At 38.5% G+C, this 20128-nt stretch overlaps 1 protein-coding gene and 2 long non-coding RNA genes across 3 annotated transcripts in view; 2 read left to right on the forward strand and 1 right to left on the reverse strand.

Annotated features, from left to right (window-relative positions):
- Positions 1-20128, reverse strand: part of LOC127964884 (NACHT, LRR and PYD domains-containing protein 12-like) — a 1383583-nt gene that overhangs the window by 501165 nt on the left and 862290 nt on the right. Inside the window, exon 28 of the mRNA XM_052565314.1 lies at positions 14471-14644. Coding sequence (XP_052421274.1) covers positions 14471-14644 — 174 coding nt within the window. The remainder of the gene's footprint in view (positions 1-14470; positions 14645-20128) is intronic.
- Positions 1-20128, forward strand: part of LOC127964976 (uncharacterized) — a 385149-nt gene that overhangs the window by 140796 nt on the left and 224225 nt on the right. The window lies entirely within an intron of this gene.
- The window catches only part of LOC127964989 (uncharacterized), a 193978-nt gene that overhangs the window by 95720 nt on the left and 78130 nt on the right, over positions 1-20128 (forward strand). The gene's annotated exons all lie outside the window — the stretch shown is intronic.

Raw genomic sequence — 20128 nt, forward strand, 5'->3', positions numbered from 1 at the left:
TTCCATCGATAAGTTTACAAGTGTTCTTATCAAGGAACAGTGACTGAGCAGCATAAGTAAGGCGAGACAGACCCTCCGCTTTACCAAGCAATCCTCTGCCTTTCAAAGAAAGGTCTCTCTGCAGCCAGCAGTTAAACCGTTTCATTGTATTTATAACAATTGGGTCCAAATTAGCAGAACATCTAGAATTATCTTTGGTTATTTTTATACCCAAGTATGTAACACAGTTTTTAATTGCAATACCATCAATTGAAGAGCTCATACTTTCTTTTAACGGAAGTAATTCACATTTATTAATATTGAGACGTAGGCCAGAGGCTTTAGAGAAGAGATGAAGAGTACATAAGGCTGCAGGTATTTGCATAGATTCTTCTAAGAACAGAACAGTATCATCCGCTAATTAATTAATAATTAACTCTGTATTGCCAATACTGATGCCTTTTAGATGGCTTGCTTTGATGTGCGAACTAAGAAATTGTGTAGAAATTAAAAAAAGATAAGGAGATACTGGACATCCTTGTGTAACTCCACGATTCAAGAAGAATCTAGGAGAGGTACTGTTACTCAACTTAATGGAGCTGCTACTGTTCATATACAGCATTTTGACCATATTACAGAAGGAGTCACCGAAACCAATTCTATTTAGTGCTTGAAACAAAAATCCATGCTCTAATGTGTCAAATGCTTTGTAGTAGTCTAAAAATAAAATAAAACTTTCTTTTGGGAGTAAATATGAATAGTCCAATAGATCTAATATTAAGCGTATGTTGTTTGAAATATGTCTGTTTGGCAGAAATCCTGACTGTGTTTCATCAATAATAGAATTTAGGACACATTTTAATCTTTTGGCCAGAACTAAAGCTATTATTTTGTAGTCGTTATTTAATAAAGTAATTGGGCGCCAATTATCAATAAAAAGGGGATCTTTATTTGGCTTCGGAATTAGAGTTATTATTCCTTGACATAGGGTTGGAGGAAGAAATGTTTTCTCTATGCTTTCTCTAAAAACCTGTAATAGAAATGGTGTTATTTTTGTACTAAATAATTTATCGAATTCTGAGGTGAGTCCATCAGTGCCAGGAAATTTTCAATTTTTTAATGAATTAATTGCTTCTGCAATCTCATTTGTGGTAATAGGAGCATCACAAAAATCTTTATCTACCATATTTAATTGTTGTAGACTCGAAGAGACTCGAAGAAATCAGTTGCATCTTGGTGGCAAAATTTAGATGTATATAAAATTTAGAACAGAATTTTCCAATTACTTTTTGATCTTCATTTAATACTCCATCAATCATGAGTTTCCTTATTGTATTTGTTTTAGCTTGTTGTTTTTCTAAACTAAAAAAATAAGCAGAGCTTTGCTCGCCTTCCTCTAGCCACTTTCTGCGTGATCGGACGTAAGCTCCTTCAGCTTTATATTTGTATATTTTATCTAATTGTTGTTGCTGTTCAGCAAGTTCAGCTTTATCAAAATCAGTCATATCTTCCACATTTTTGGCCAAAAGACTAGCAATTTTACAGATAACACTACTCTCATTAGACTTTCTCTTTTTAGCCAAGTACTGAATTTTCGAAAACATTTACCAATTTCATATTTAGCGAACTCCCAGTTACTGCAGTAGTTATCTTCTAAATTTGCTTTGTTCCAAAAATTTGTAATAATGTCATCGATTTTAATTCTAACTTCATTATAGGTAAGAATTGAGTTATTGAGCTTCCAATAAGAGGGAGTACTATATGAATTAACATTAGATGAAATGGGGATGCGAATAGAAATGCTTTTATGGTCAGATAAAGGTGAAGGAATAATATCAGTTGAAATATTATTCAGCTCTTTAGAAGCAAGCCATAGATCAATGCGAGATTGGCACGAAAAAGATTTATTATTCCATGTGAATACTTTTAAAGATGGATGAGTTTCTCTCCAGCTATCAACCAAAGAAAATCTTTGCATGAACATCTTTAAGTAGGAATTAGAATTATTAGATTTTGGGGGCCATCTATCAATATTTGTCACGTTACGAGACGCTTGAAAGACGGCGAGAGAACCAATTGCAGGTAAGTGAGATTTATTCAAGGGATAATCCAATCGGGGTAAACAGTCCAGGCAGGGGTCGAAACCAAAACATCAATCCACATAAAAACAAGACACGAAGACAAGGCAAGACAAGGCAAGGATGACGGACATGAAATAACCTGACATTAAACAAGGACTCCGTAACATAGACTAAGACAGACTGGGTATTTATACACAGAAGGATAATGGGGAAACAGGAGACAGGTGGGGGGAACAATCAATTACGCAACAAGGAGGAAGGTGACCATATAAGGGAACAGGAAGTGATCTGGGACAGACACCGTGAGAAGGAAGACATCTAGTGGAACCCCGGGGAACAACAACCCAGACACTGTGACAGTACCCCCCCTCTACGGAGCGGCTCCCAGACGCTCCAAGACAAAACACAACACAGAGACCAGGAGGGAGGTGGACAGGTGGAGGCTCAGGGGGAGGGACGGAGGGCCGGAAAAGGAACACATGGGGAACAAACACCAGAAATGTAAACATAAAACAGGGAGACCAGGAGGGAGGGGGACCGGAGGAGGTACAGGGGGAGGGACGGAGGGCCAGACTAACTGAGGGGAACAGACAGAAACATAACAGAACTCAAAAAACACAAAACAGAAGTCCATGAAGGACATGTTGAGGCGTCCACCAGGGCGGAGCAGATGACCACCACAGCCGTGTGGTCAAGGCCAGAACCCTCCAGGGCGGAGCGGAAGGCCACCATGACCTTGTGGTCAAAGTCAGAGTCCTCCAGGGCGGAGCGGACGACCACCACAGCCGTGTGGTCACCGCCAGAGTCCCCCAGGGCGGAGCGGACGACCACCACGTCCTCGTGGTCACCGCCAGAGTCCCCCAGGGCAGAGCGGACGACCACCACGTCCTCGTGGTTACCGCCAGAGTCCCCCAGGGCGGAGCGGACGACCACCACGTCCTTGTGGTCACCGCCAGAGTCCCCCAGGGCGGAGCGGACGACCACCACATCCTCGTGGTCACCGCCTCAGCCTCCAGAACGGCATCGATCACCACATCGGGAACGACCTCGGGCACCGCCTCGGCATCGGGCACCGCCTCGGGAACTGCATCGGGCACCGCCTCGGGAACAGCATCAGGCACTGCCTCGGGAACAGCATCGGGCACCGCCTCTGCCTCTCGAACAGCAGCGAGCACCTCCTCGGGGAACAGCCTCGGCCTTGGGAACAGCATCAGGCACCGCCTCGGGAACTGCATCGGGCACCGCCTCGGGATCAGCATCGGGCACCGCCTCGGGAACAGCATCGGGCACCGCCTCGGGAACAGCAGCGAGCACCTCCTCGGGAACAACCTCGGCCTTGGGAACAGCATCAGGCACCGCCTCGGGAACTACATCGGGCACCGCCTCGGGAACAGCATCGGGCACCGCCTCAGGAACTGCATCGGGCACCGCCTTGGGAACTGCATCGGGCACCGCCTTGGGAACTGCATCGGGCACTGCCTCGGGGACTGCATCGGGCACCGCCTCGGGGACTGCATCGGGCACCGCCTCGGGAATTGCATCGGGCACCGCCTCGGCCTCTCGAACAGCAGCCATGACGTGAACCGTCTTGGGAACCTCTAGTATTCTTGATAGCGTAGCGAAATAATCCAAGAATGAGACAGCGGCCGTCTTGGGCGTCGGTGCTGAGCTGGTGGCCATCGGGTACTGTGGTGTGAGGCTGGCTTCCATCTTGCCTCGTGATGGGAGTTTGGTGGCCCTGCATCGCAGCGGCGCAGGGTTGGCGGCTATCTTGGGTTGTGGCGCTACCATGGCGGGCATGCGCTTCCTCTCACCTCTCCGTCCGCTATGGTGAGAGGGAGGCTCTGATCCATCCCAAAGAAGCCCCGGATCGAAGGGAGGCCATGGTTGAGAGTGATGCCGAGTCTCCTCTCGACCACTCCCTCCTCGGCGACCTCCCCTGGTCCCCCGAAAAACCACCAAGCGAGTTCCTTCAAAACCGCCGCTGTCCCGCTCTGTGGCTGGGGATGAGGCATGGGCAGACATACCTGCTGGTTCTCTGTATGACGGAGTCCTTCTGTCACGTTACGAGACGCTTGAAAGAAGGCGAGAGAACCAATTGCAGGTAAGTGAGATTTATTCAAGGGATAATCCAATCGGGGTAAAAAGTCCAGGCAGGGGTCGAAACCAAAACATCAATCCACATAAAAACAAGACACGAAGACAAGGCAAGGCAAGACAAGGCAAGGATGACGGACATGAAATAACCTGACATTAAACAAGGACTCCGTAACATAGACTAAGACAGACTGGGTATTTATACACAGAAGGATAATGGGGAAACAGGAGACAGGTGGGGGGAACAATCAATTACGCAACAAGGAGGAAGGTGACCATATAAGGGAACAGGAAGTGATCTAGTGGAACCCCGGGGAACAACAACCCAGACACTGTGACAATATTATTATCCAGAACCACATTAAAGTCTCCTCCAAAAACCAAATAAGAGTTGGGGTAATTATTTAACAATGAAAGTATACGTTCTTCCATTCTATAAAGAAAATCTTCATTTTCTTTTTGTTGATTAGGTCCATAAAGATTGGTAATAATAAACATTATGTCTGAGACTTCAAGTAGGAGGCAAATATACCGACCACCTGGATCACAGTCAGAAAACAGAATTTTCCCCTTAAAGCGATGGAGTAAGATACAGACCCCAGCTGAACTTGATGTTCCATGGGACATCCACAGGTCCAATCCCCATTGTGATCTCCAAAATTTAAAGTCATCTTTGACTGAATGACATTCTTGTAAAAAATAAAAATCTGAATTAAACTGTTTAAGGTATAGAAATATAGCTTTACGTTTAGTAGAATCTCTTAGCCCTCTAACATTAAGTGAGTGAATAGAAAGAACCATAAAGGAAAATAAGGAAATTAAAAAATTAAAATAATAAGCTAATACAAATAACTTGTTGTGATCGGACTAAAGAAATGTGCATAAAAACGAGCACAGCAAACAACAGTAAAAACAATATACTGATGTAGCATCCTGCAAAATAGGTGTAAAGAGTATTATCTTTAAGACGGTAATAACCCATAACAAACGTGTATCAAATAAACAAATAGCATTCAAGCGCCTGGTTTTCTATTAAGCTAAACTCAGTGCCACTTTAATAAAGTGCAACGTTAAACATTATTATCAGGGTTAGAGCTTAAAAGTAACAAAGTATTTGACTTGAGAACATTCACGTGGATATGCACTCTAGCTTATTAACCTAGAACTCCAGAATCGGCAAAAGTGCATCTCGACAGAGTGACGCAAATAAGCAATCAGAGGGGACACTCAGGTTGGTGGAAAAATTTCAGTGCCATCCACAAACGCTCTTCCTCCAACAAAGTATGCCTGCTTGTTGTCCCGACGTGCTTTGTCCACAAGAGGCCACAGTTTGTTCCTCTTTTCTCTATCTGTTGGGGAAAGATCCTCAGACAACTTTAAGTTGTTATTCCTGAGAAAAGGAGTCTTTCGCTGCCCGCCAAATGGCATCACGGTAAAAGCGCGAGGTAAACTGAAAGATGATCCCTCTAGGTTTGTCGCTGCTCGTTTGCTTACGCCCAAGTCGATGTACAGTATCAACGGTATAAGGAAGTTTATCCTTTGCTTCTTGTCAGAGCTGCTGACAGATCTGGATAACCCTCTCCCGAACATCCTCCCTCTCTTTTTCAGGGATCCCGTAGATTCTCAGATTCCAACGCCGTGTGTATCCTTCGAGATGGGATAAACGTTGTTCATGCTCAGATGATTTCGCCTCGACTTTCTTCACTTTTGTTTCCATCAGACCGAGCTGGCTTTTGACATTAACTTCGGCACATACAAACTCAACAGCTGTCTTTACGTCGGCTATCTGTTTGGTGTTTTCGTTTACAATCTCTTTCATACTCGCGATTGCTCGAGCATTCTCCGCCACCATACGTTCCAGGCCATCAGATCGATTGTTAATTAGAATCGAGAGATCTTTGAGTTGTGAAAGGATATTAGCAGCATCAATGCTCTCTATCTTTCGCTGTTTAATAACAGGAGACTTACATGGCGTTTTATCGCAAGCCGTTTTAGCATTTAAAACGTTGTTTTGACTTTCCATAAATATAATTTCGGATAGTCACATTTGTGATTCGCATAGTCATAATTATAATTCGACTAGTCACAATGACAATTAGAGATATCTTCAATTATAATTGCACTAGTAAGAAATCGGATTAGAGATATGTCTAAATATTTTATGACTAGTCAAAACTACATTTAAGATATCTGTAATTACTTTATAGATATCCTCAATAGACGCGTCATACATCCGCAAATGTAATTAGAGATATATCTAATTCAATTTCGACTAGTCACAATTATAGTTTAAGATATCTGAAATGATAGTCGAAATGCTGTTGTGTGACGTCAGAATAAATTTACTCAGCACCTCCCTGCCTACTCTGCTAACTGCTAAAAACATAATAAAAGTCTGCTTTTGTTGTCACGGAGAGAAAAGCTACTGGATGAGGTGCTTCAAGGATTATTAAATAAATCTGGATGTAGCCTTGTGTGGCAAAAGGTTTCCCGCGTGCATGTATGTATAGCGCTGTGTTTTAATTGAATCATGTTACAAAATAGACCAAATGCAGTGTAATGTTCAATAAAGGCAGAAAATCACAAACTGCTCGTCTGAATTTATTTATTATATATTTAGACAATGAAAAACAATGTTTATTTTTTTATTAAAGAAAGGTAGGCCGGCACCTTTAAAAAAAATAAAGAAAGGCCTAATTTGCAGCTTTTATCTTACCATTCATTCTGAATTTCTCCCAGAATTGCAAGATTTAATAACTGTGAGATAAAAAGTTGCTATTTCTTTATTAATTTCTATTTTAATTTATTTATTTATTTAGTGGCGGAAACAAGCTTCCATAAATAGCCCACAAGGTGGGAGTATTGTATTAAAGCGAGAGATCCATGATGATTATATTCTGCTGTGTTCAGTGATGAGCACCAATGTATTCTTTTAGGCAGGGGCTATTTGCATTAGGTGTAAATAGCATATTTTCTTAGCAATAAATGCTATTTACACTAAGTGCAAAAAGCAATGGATTATATTTACACTGTGTTAAAATAGCTAGATTTGATGCTATTTATACTACTTATTTGAAATAGTGGCAATTATCTGCACCTCAGTATTGTAGTACATTATAAAACAGTACGCATTAATAACTTTTTAGTTTGAATTTTAATTCAAATTTTAAATGGATGCCACCTTACTTGGACAATAAAGCCCTCCCTACACCTACCCTAACCCTACCCAATAATTATTTTCAACTTTTTATTTATTTCCTTAATTTTTATAGAAAATAAATGCCTTTCCGATACAATATGAGATTTGAAAAAGGAGAAAAAATGTTTGACAAAAGGCGGACGTGAATTCAGGTCGATTGCGTCAAAAAGCACGCATTTTAACCACTTATCCACAGCAGCTGATGTTAGAGTGCCGTCGTTTATCAGTGGTAACTATCCCAATTACATGGTGGGCGATAATGTAATTAGTCTCTGACAAGGCAGGCTTGCAGTGTACATAGACACTGACTCTTTTAACATTATATCAAATGTTGCAACAGCTTACATGAGGTTTATGCATGTGTTCGTTTGTAAATGAAAACTAACAAAATTTAATCCACAGCGTCTCAACATTACAACAAAAAACAGGACAAAAGCCTATTTAAGTCCTCTCTGTATAGCCTACCACTTTTACACAAGCTACAGCTACATTTTTATTTCAATACTTTTGAATTACTTCTGTATAAAACAGTTTAAAATCAACCAAAGATGCAGGACTTTTATTATATAACTCAGACAAAACTGTGAATGACAACAGTTTCAAAGCTAGGATTGGTTAAATAAAATGTTTAAGGCGGGGCTCAACAAATGTGTATTTGCATGCACATTGTAGATATCTATAAACGTATTTTGACTAGTCAAATTGTTAATTCCAGATATCTACATTGCAATTACGCCTAGTCGCGAAGCTAAATGCAGATATCTCCAAATATAGTTCTTGCTAGTCAAAAATCTGATTGGGATATCCATAATTAAATTGCAGATATCTTTAAATGAGTTTTGACTAGTCATAATTCCAATTCAAGATATCTACAAATGTAATTTGACTAATCATAAATGAATTGCAGATATCTACAAATGTATTTTGGATATCTTTTAAAATTTGGAATTAAAGATATCTTAAATTGTATTTTGACTAGTCAAATCATATTTAAAGATATCTTGAATTTGGATTACAACTAGTCAAAACTTATTTGAAGATATCTCTAATTGAATTATCACTAGTCAAATTGTTATTTGAGATATCTCTAATTAGAAGTTTGACTAGTCAAATCATATTTAAAGATATCTTGAATTGGAATTATGATTAGTAAAACTAAATTGAAGATATCTGAAAATATTTTTCAATGGAAGATTATGACTAGTCGTAATAGCATTGCAGATATCTGGAATGTGTATTATGACTAGTCAAAATTAAATTGTAGATATCTTCAATGCATATTATGACTAGTCATAATCACATTGTAGATATCTTAATTCCAATTACGACGAGTCATAATTGCAATATAGATATCTGGAATTACAATTGTGACTATCCAAAATTATATTTATGGATGGTCAAAACCAAGTTTTAAATGCTAAAATGGCTTGCCATAGCGTTTCGGGGAGAGGAGGGATAACTACCTCAGGAGGCATAATATCTGCACAATCCAGTTGCGTGCTTGAGCACCTGCCCCTTTGCCCCTTGGTGCCCAAAGTGCCCTTTTGTCAAAGCAAAATTTTCTCAATTTTTTTTTTTCATGACATACCCTTTTGTGAATGCCTGCCCATGCCCAATCTAAATTTTAGTAAAATTTCTGAATAATAATTTAGCCGTCAATAAGATGACCCACATGATGACCTTTCACCTGATGACGACTGGGACGATTCGTCACGCCGCACATGCATTTTTTAATTGCTAGAGGATATTTTCAACACCGCGGAAGCTGGTAAGTGGTGTTTCATTCTCAGCGAAGTGATTTTTATTTTTATTTACTTATTATTATTTTACAAGAACGACGTGATGTGAGAACATGCAGATATGTTGCAGTGTGTAGCTGTAGTGTAGAAGTAACGTTAGCGTGCTGTGTGAGGGAGAATCGTTTCACAGGCATCAAGGGCAGAGGCGTCATGCCCATTCAAAGATTTCTGGGCAAAGTGGATTTTAAATGCAGCTTCCAAATTCAATGCTAAATTCAAATCTGTGTTCGCTGGCTGGCGCTGAGCCAGAGACAGACGCTTTTGTATAACGCTTCATGATAACCAATCAGAAACGATTCTGTTGCGCTTATAAATGCAATGGCCAACCAGAGACGTGCAGAAGAGTCATCACTGAAACACGGTCTTTTGTTCACTTGCTCGCTGACTGAATTATTTAGCAAATTCTCTCATCAGAAACAACAAAAGTGCAGATGTGCATAATGTATTGTAAAGTGCTTCAGTGATTTTAATGGGAGTTTTTGAGAGTGCCTGAACTCTGGCTAGACTGAATTAAAATGTTCTTTGATAATGTAAATTTTCTTTACTCTCTGTAAAATGAAAGTGTTAAAATAAGTAACTTACAATATTGTTATTAAAATTTACATTAAATGCAAATTCAGTCATATTGAAAATATTATATGGCACTTAAGTAAAAAGTCGGGGTATTATGTGTAGTTAATAGATTACACTACTTTTCCATATTTTAATCAAATAACATTCTATAAAGGTGCAAAACGCGTTTACTTTTACGTTTGAGAATCGAGATATTTCCTGATATATTAAGCATGTTTAGAATTGTTTTGAATTCTAAGGAAAAATAAATAAAACATAATCCTATATCAGTTATACAGTGCTTTCGTAGCATGACTTATACCCCCCAATGTGCCCCCTCAAAAATCATGAATGCATGACGCCCCTGATCGAGGGGTCTGGTCTTTTTATGTTATTTGACTAAACTTTTATTATATTACAGTATTTATTTTTTATTTATTTTTTAACACGCAGAGTGCCTTAAAAATAATTATCACAACACTGGTTAGGCTTATTCAGATTTTCTCATTCTCTGAATTATCATTATGAAAATAAAAACAGTTCAGAAAGGAATTAAAATATAATTATATTTTAAATGTGACACAAATATATATTTTTTTCTACAATAACAACAGTGTTTACGACAGCAAGACCACTTTAGCTTGTAAACTCAATAATATCTCTCTAGAAATAAATTTACAAATATCAATGTCAATATAAAATGAATAATATACCTGACCTGCCATCAAAGTGCAGTGTCAAGGAGATGAATAACACATGTAGCCTGTCATTTGTTTACATTGCAAAGGTGTTACATTTTAGACAACATGAACTACTACAGTAATAATAATATTAATCACTATATTCCAGTGTATCAGTTGTTTAATGTTTTGTATCAATATTTAAGGTGGACTTATTGATTAGGTGCAAGAGTAGTGATGGTTAAAATAATAGATTAATGATTAATGGTGAAATAGTAAATTGAGCCTTGTTCCTAGATGGACAGAGAGTGGAAAGTAATAGATCAGATGAGGAGATGGAGATAGAGGAATAAAAGAGGAAAATGTAAGTGACAGAAAGAGAGCAGGGAACAGCAAGCCAGGAGACAGAGGTTGGTGAGAAAGAGGAAAATGTAGAGTGTTTTCTACAGTTTTTACTATAATAGCTGTTCTTAATTATTCTGTGGAACAGAGAAGAAAAAGGCATCAGGTTGGGACAATTTAAGACATTTCAGTTTCTAATCCCAGAGCTATTATTAGGTGGAAAGAATTATTATTATTATTTTTTTACTTTTAAACTTAAAATTGTCTCTTCTAATCTGTTTCTGTTTCAAAAGTGCATCACAGCATTTGCTGCTGTATCAATACATAATCATCCATATTGACACGTGAATCGACAAGGAATGCATCACAATATATTGCTGAATTGATATTTTGAACCGCGCTATTTAAACCTTGTTCCATGTGCCCCTTTTATAATTTGAGCACCTGCCCCTCCAAAGGTCTCTGCACGGCCCTGCTCACCGGTGCAATATTTGGAGTCCGGGAGCAGGTTGAGAACAGCGCTGTCCTGTGACGAAGTCCTCAGTAAAATAATCCAATGGCGTCAGGTTATTTCCTCGAGGAAGCAACTCAAAGTCACAGGTAAATACAGCAGGTAATAAGGATCAGGCGATCGATCGCTAAATCCTAAAGTGAGCACATTGACGTCACAGGGATTCCCGCATCACGAGCGAACTCTCGCGAGAAGAAACAGAGTCCACAGTTCTCAACGGGGCAATACAAACACAGAAACGTTAACCCTTAAGGCGCCAGGGTTTTTTGGAAAAAAAATGTTGTATCTTGGCATCAAGATTTCAAAAGCTTGTGACTTGAAAGGGCTTAAAGATAGAGATCTACCGTCAATTAGAAAAATGTTTGGCATGATCGAAAGTTTACGTGGGGTGTAAATATACTAATCTAATTTGCATATTATGATGTCACCATGGGCAGCTATCTCGAATTTCATAATATTCAGGTAATATTAGATATTGAATTTATGTTTGAACATATTTGCATGTTTTTGTGTTTGTATATGTCTTTTTTATCCTCATTCCAAATGATCAGAACAGAGGAAGCCAACAATAAAACAGGAGAAAGTACTAAATTATTACTATATTACTACACTATATAGTAGTAAAACACATGTGAACAGTAGCTTACTTTTTGATCAGTTCATTAGTAATATTCAGGAAATAATAGATATTGAATGGATGTTTGAACTTATTTGCAAGGGTTTTTTTTTGTTTTTTGTTTTTTTTATTTGATTGCTGTTGTTGTTGTTTTTTGTCTTTTTATTCTCATTCCAAATGATCAGGGGGAAAAAACGAGAAAAGTAGTAGATTATTACTATATTACTGTGCCATAGTAAAATACATGAGCCTATTTTTTGATCAGTTGAGCATCTATCTGCCCAATCAGGCATCTATGTGACACAGTTGGTAGTTGTTGAGAGCATGGTTCCTCTCATTCATTGCATGACACAGCGCACCTTCTCCACACAGACTGCACCTGTACTGTCTGCCGGCCGAGTATTAGAGCGTGCGCGATCAGCAACAGCTCTCCTATGGACACTATGACCACGTTCACCTCTGTCACCCGCTTCCGCGTTGAGCAAAGGCTCTAAACGATCGCTTGTTTGTGCTTCGTGAACACTCTCGCCTTGCACGGTGGCACCATTGAGCTGCAAAGATGTACCGCGAGACGCGCGATCATTAGACGGCTGATCGTCATTTCCAAAAGGCAAATATTCCCCTTCAGAGTCAGAATCGGTGAACAACATTTGCAACACATCCTCTTTGTATTAGCCATCTGGCGATTTTCTCTCATAAATCTCACGATTTACACTCACGCTATGAAATGAATTGCTCCCGCATCAATAACATGAGAGCTCGACACTTTGAACATAAACAATGCATAATGTTGGTCTAGAATCAAAGTACTACGTGTCTGCCATCTAGTGGAAGGGAATACAAATGAGATATTACACCATATAAGGAACTACGGTCTATTTTATTAAGGGTGACGTCTTGTCGCAATTTTGCGACTTTGGCACTTAGAGGGTTAATAACAGCTGTGCCGCATCAACAATCAGATTAACATTTAATCAACAGCTTTATAAACGTATACCTCTTATGTGGCCGAGCTACAAACTATCTTCTGCTCATCAAGGCTGCATTTATTTGATCAAAATAAAGTAAAGTAAATATTGTGAAATATTATTACAAATACAAAAAAAAGTTTAAAATTTTAATATAAAATGTAATGTTATTCCTGTGATGCAAATCAGAATATTCTTCATCATTATTCCAGTTTTCAGTGTCACGTGATCTTTTAGAAGTCATTACAATTTATTTTAATCTCAAGAAACATTTCTGATTATTATCAATGTTGAACATTTTGCTGCTTCATATTTTGTGTTGAAATGATGCACTTTATTTTTTGATAAATATAAAGTTTAATGAACAGCATTTATTTGCATTTATCAATATATTAATTAAATTGGTAAATGCATTTATTAAATAGAAATCATTTTAAATTCCTTCACACAGTTTTTGTCGCTTTCATGAATGATGAATAAAATGATTAATTTCTCTCTTTTTTTAAATCTTATACAAATGTTTGAGTCGTATCATAGTTTCCACAAAAATATTAAGCAGCAAAACTGTTTTTAACATTGATAATAATCAGACATGTTTCTTGAGCAGAAAATCAGAATGATTTCTGAAGGATTGTGTGACACTAAACTTCTTTGTAAACAACAACAGATTTATAAATGTTTCTAATGACGAATGTTGTGTTCCCAAATGTAAATTAAAGCGTCTCAAACCAAGTGCAGCACTAACAGTGAATCAGAACCAGAAACAGTACAGTAACAGCAGACATGGAGCGTCACACTACAGTCTTTATAAACTCATCCCTGCAAATAGTCTCTTATGTTAAATCACACTATTCATTACACAGCTGAGCTTTATATTGATCTGTGTTAATATGTACAGAGTAGTGGTGTGTGTGTGTGTGTGTGTGTGTGTGTGTGTGTGTGTGTGTGTGTTTCTCCATCACTCAAGGATATCAGAACCTGAGATCTCCTTCACTGTGAGATATTATTCATACTTGCAGATAGTACTCACACCTCAATGTACTGCAGTGCTTTACTAAACAGTAGGTAATAACATATTCTTTCTCTGATTCTGTTGATTATAAACAGATGGTGTCTTCTAGTGTCCTTCCTTGTGTCTCTTCCTAAAGCCCCCTACACCTGCTCCTAATCACACTGAAGCTGCTGATCAGTAAAGCTGTTCTTGAAGCTGCAGGAAGAGACTCACGCTTCTGAGTTTGGGAACAATATGAGCTGCATGTGATTGATTCTCCAGAACATCTGATCAACACGAGGACAACACATATATATTTAATTCTACACATGTTAGACATTTTATTTCCATGTTTTGAATATTTTCTTACTCTCTCACTTATCTGACTGCTTTCTTTAGTAATTTTGTCTGCTAACAGTCAAGCCTTTGCTAACAAGATGAGCTATTAGCACTTAGCGTAACAGAATCCATTTAAAGGTGTTGCTAATGCAGAAACAGCTTTAACATGAACACAGAAGTCCACACATGAACAAGAAACAAAGACACACGATGTTTTACTTTCTGTATCTCTGTATCTTGATACAACTATTGTGTTTTCTGGCTGATTTGTTTTTCCCTTCACAAATATTTTACAGTGTGTCATATATAATCTTACCACAGTTTCTCCAGTTTACAGCGAGGATCCTCCAGTCCAGCACAGAGACGCTTCACTCCCAAATCTCTTATATTATTCAGAGACAGATCCAGTTCTCTCAGGTGTGAGGGGTTTGATCTCAGAGCTGAAGTCAGAGCAGAACAACCTTCATCTGTGACGCCACAATCACTCAACCTGTAGAGAACAATGACACACTCTTCACTCTCTCAGATCAGATCAGTTTAGCTGTGAATCCATTAGTAAAGAGAAAGAACAAATCAATGTGTGAGATTTAAAATGTCAAAGAACAAAAACGTGAGTCTGATTTAAGATAAATAATATTACTTTGTTACACAAGAGTAGTTTAAAGGGGTTGTTATGATCTTTTGACATAAGAGGACACTGTGCTATAAAAACATCCTGTAAGTTTCAGAACACAAAACTGAGTCGCTGCTTTTATTGAAGGCAGTCTGACGAAACAACAGCTTGTGTGATGATCAGCTTGACAACATTATAAGTGGATCTCAGAGAATGGTACAAAATAAAAAATTGAGGCAGTTCATGATGCCTTTAAAAATGACAATTACTTAAATTCCTCATATATTACTTAATATATGAATAAATAAATAATTTATTAATATGCTACTTCTCTGTCTCTGAATCTAAAAGTGTCACTGATTTAATATAAAACACATCTAAATACTGAGCACTAAACTCTGGACAACATCTGCAGCACTGAAGATTTCTGAGCTTTAACTTTGATTTTCTTCATGTTTTAACAGTGAAGTGATTGTTCTCATTGATACTTACTGAACTGATCTGGATTCTTTAATCACAGGCAGCAGCTTCTGAAGAACTTTCATATTTTCAGGATTATTCTTTCCTTTAACAAATTTATCAAGACGAAACTCATTCAGATCCTCTTCTGATGTCAACAACACAAAAACTACAGCTGACCACTGAGATGAAGAGAGTTTGGCTCCACTTAAGTTTCCAGATGTCAGATACTGTTGTATTTCCTCCACTAGTGAACGATCACCCAGTTCATTCAGACAGTGGAACAGATTGATGGATTTCTCCGGAGAGTCAATGGTCCTGATCTTCTTCTTGATGAACACAACTGTTTTCTCATTTCTGTCAGAGCTGCTTCTTTTCAGTCTCATTATTTGTTGTAGGAGAATCTGATGAGACTGCACTGACAAACCCAGAAGGAACCGCAGGAAAAGATCCAGATGTCCATTTTTACTCTGAAGAGCATCATCCACAGCTCTCTGATGAAGCTCAGATGATGAAACATATTCTGATGAACTGAGTTGAAACGGTTTCTTCACTTTAGAGAGTAAACTCTGTTTGGTGATGGGCTCAATCACATTTCTGTTGTAGTTTGTCCAGGAGAGGTGCACATATAGAGCTGCTAGATGTTCCTGAATGCTCAGATGAACAAAGCAGAAGACTTTCCCCTGATACAAGCCCAACTCCTCTCTGAAGATCTGAGTGCACAATCCTGAGTACACTGATGCTTCTCTCACATCAATGCCACACTCTCTCAGGTCTTCCTCATAGAAGATCAGGTTTCCCTTCACAAGCTGCTGAAAAGCCACTTTCCCCAGTTTGAGGATCATGTCCTTATCTGTCTTCTTCTCATAGTCCTTCCCATGTTTGATGTTGGTCTGAAGGATCAGGAAGTGTGTGTACATCTGAGTGAGAGTCTTGGGAATCTCTCCTCTCTCTGCTCGACTCAACATCTTCTCCAGAACAGCGGCTGAGATCCAGCAGAACACTGGGATGTGGCACATGATGTAGAGGCTCCTTGATGACTTCAGGTGTGAGATGATCCTGTCGGCCAGACTCTGATCACTGATTCTCTTCCTGAAGTATTCCTCCTTCTGTGGCTGATTGAAGCCTCGTACCTCTGTCACTCGATGGACACACTCAGACGGGACGAGATCAGCTGCTGCTGGTCTGGAGGTGATCCAGATGAGAGCAGAGGGAAGCAGATTCCCCACAATGAGGTTCATCAGCAGCTCGTCCACTGAGGCTGATTCAGAGATATTACACAGTTTCACTTTACTCTTAAAGTCCAGAGACAGACGACACTCATCCAGACCATCAAAGATGAACAACACTTTATATTCATCACTTGATATTTCCATTTCTTTAGTTTCAGGGAAAAAGACATGAAGAAGATCTGAAAGACTGAGTGTTTTGTCCTTCATCAAGTTGATTTCTCTGAAAGGAAGTGGAAATATGAGCTGGACGTCCTGATTCTCTTTCCCTTCAGCCCAGTCCAGGATCAACTTCTGCACAGAGACTGTTTTTCCGATGCCAGCGACTCCCTTTGTCAGCACAGTTCTGATGGCTTCGTCTTGTCCAGGTAAAGGTCTAAAGATGTCACTGCATTTGATGGCTGTGTCCTCTGTTGCTGTTCTCCTGGATTGTGTCTCAATCTGTCTCACCTCATGTTCATTACTGATCTCTCCACTCTCACTCTCTGTGATGTAGAGCTCTGTGTAGATCTCATTCAGGAGTGTTGGGTTTCTCTGTGTCGCTGTTCCCTCATACAGACGCTCAAACTTCTTCAGCAGATTTGATCTAAACCTGTTGAGGACTTCATGCCTGGAAAATTAAAATACTGCATTATTAAATAAGCTAATGAGCACAGTGTATTTTATGTATTCTGTATCATAACCAAATAATCTTTTACAGAAATAATAGACCTGAGATCAGTGTTTGTATCTTCACTCTTATAATCTAATGACTGATTCATAGACGCATCACTCCTCACAGACACACAGCTGGACTCTGCTTCTGATCTCTTCTGATCAACTGAACTATAACAGAGAGAAGATTAAAGTCAATCCTTTGAATTACCATATTTAACAATACTTATAAACAGTTCCAATTGTAATTATTCAACCCCGCAGAGAATGCAGTACTTTACAAATAAATGCTGTTTTGAAGATCCACGACTTCATGAAAATTTCATCTATAACTTATTACTGGCATATAAATATATAATTAATATTTTTCAATTCTACCATATTTTTTTATAACACAGCTATGTCGTAATTATTAAATTATTAAATTATTCAAGTTTTAATTACTGATTTGTATGGTGGGGAGCAAAACTGACTTTATGCATTACATTTATTCATTTAGCTGACGCTTTTATACAAAGTGACTTACAATTGTTGTTTATATGTTAGTGGTCGCACGCCTCTGGAGCAACTAGGGGTTAAGTGTCTTGCTCAGGGACACAATGGTGTCTCACAGTGGATTCGAACTCGGGTCTCTCACACCAAATGCATGAGTCTTATCCACTGTGCCAGCACCACCCCTTATGCCTAATTAAATATTAAGAAACTTTATTAGAAAACAAGAATTAGCTTGAGCTGTTACGCACACATACAGTTAGCCCGAAGTTGACAGAGTGCTCACAAAAGCTATAGAGAAACTGAAGAGAATAAATATGTGTATTACTTTAGAAAGTCTAGGGCTATATGCTGATTTCCAAGACATTACAAGTTCCTAAAAACAGCTGGCTGCCTTATTCCTTAGTTTAAAGTGTGTTACACCAGAAAACCTTGAAGGGTGTTAAACAAAAAAAAGCACAATTTTATAAAATATTTGATCAGAACAACTGATGAAAAACCAGCAATGAACAGCCAAAGACATTCAAGATGACCTGATGAAAGGTGGAAAAACATTTCAGTGCAGAGTATAAGATGAACACAAGACAAGCATGGCTTCATTGATGTTGAAGATGTTGAGGCATCTTGCCAAATACCATTCTTGACCAAGAAAACATAACGCTGACTTGAACATGCTAAAATTCATGTGGATGGACCTGTGCAGTTCTGGAGGAATGTTTTATGGAGTGACCCATGGATCAGCAGTATGTCTGGTTCAAAAAAAGGCAAAGCTTAAAAGCAGAAAAACAACATCTCCATTATCAAACACAGAAGTGGAGCAGTCCTGTTACAGAGATCTTTTACTGTTACAGGAAGTGGAAATCATGACCATATGTAGGATATCATGGATTCTCTGAAGTATCAGGTCATTTTGACAAGAATTGTGATGCCTTGGGTGCAAAAACTAATGATTAATGGACCTTCCTGCAGACAAAACATTCCTGTATACAAAATTAATTTATTGAAAGTTCTATTCAAATTGTGATTAGCAGGAAAGTATGTGATTTCGCTGGCATTTGCAAAGTTCTGCCACTTCCATGGCTCTTCACAGCAGGTGCAGTCAGAGAATAAAAAGATCAAATATGTTTTTTGCCTCTGACCAATTACTGGTCAGATTATTAACATCCAATAGAATATTTCACTGAGCTCATGTCGGTAGTATTGAAAACATGAAGAGGGTTTAAAATGTGGAATTCCCATTGGATGATATAAAAAACAAAGAAAGATCCAGAGCATCCGTGTGCGAGTTGGTTTGCCAGGTAAAACTATAATTAAGTGTTCACTATTGTCATAGTCCCAGGAAATGATAAATAAAAAAATAACATACTAAATTTCTATAATGTTTTGTTTATTTTTAGTCAAATCAAATGTGACCTTGTTGTTTGCGACTATGGAAATGTCTGCCCCAAGACGCACAAAACACTTCCACTACCAGAGAAAGCTGCAGCTGTGCAGCAATTCCAGGATATCATTACATCAACACAATTATCACATTACCACAAGCTAATATGTTGTGGTCAACAAAAACTAGCCGAAGTGAACCAATCATGTCCCCTCCAGGTCATCGTAAATGCTTCGTTCAACTTTTCATGGATCATCTACTCTTCCCTGTGGATAAACTCTGACTACTCTCTTTACAATCTCAATTTCTGGTGTTTAGAAATTTTGAATAATGAATTTGAATTCTTCATCTTGAAAACTTGAAGCTGTATTTTTAAAAACTGGATATTTGCAGTCTAAGAATTCAGAGAGAAGAAAAAAAATAGAAAATAGAAAAAAAAAAGAAAAAAGCTGTTGGAAAATAGTGACGTGACATACAGCCAAGTACGGTGACCCATACTCAGAATTCGTGCTCTGCATTTAACCCATCCGAAGTGCACACACACAGCAGTGAAAACACACACACACACACACACACACAGCAGTAGGCAGCCATTTACGCTGCAGCACCCGGGGAGCAGTTGGGGGTTCGGGGCCTTGCTCAAGCCCGAGACTCGAATACACAATCATAGGGTTAGGAGTCAAACTCTCTAACCACTAGGCCACAACTTCCCTGTCTATTAAAACACTACCGTCAATTTGTGTTTCATTTTAAATTTTCTATATTCAAGATTAAAATAATAATAATCTTATTCAAAACTATGTTAAAAGATACATAATATTCAATTTTGTTAAAATGACAAATTAGATCAAATAATTTTGTTATATTATAAGCTCCATAGGTTCAGGGATCAGTCACAGAATGTACTTGAATGGTCTGTTCAGTCTCCAGATTTTATTCTGATTGTAAATATTTGGTTGAATTTGAACAGAGCATTTGCAATGTGAAAACAAAAATTTCTCACTGATCTGAAAGCTTTTTTGGGTGTGGAATGGACAAGGATTGCAGGCAGCAGAAGCTTTTAAGCAGTGTTTATTAATGGTTTTAAAGAATAAAAGATTCTGCACCAAACTGGGCTTTTGGGGGTTAAATAATTTTTGAACATGA

Source organism: Carassius gibelio, chromosome B9 (assembly GCF_023724105.1).
Source record: "Carassius gibelio isolate Cgi1373 ecotype wild population from Czech Republic chromosome B9, carGib1.2-hapl.c, whole genome shotgun sequence".
NCBI classification, from domain to species: Eukaryota; Metazoa; Chordata; class Actinopteri; order Cypriniformes; family Cyprinidae; genus Carassius; species Carassius gibelio.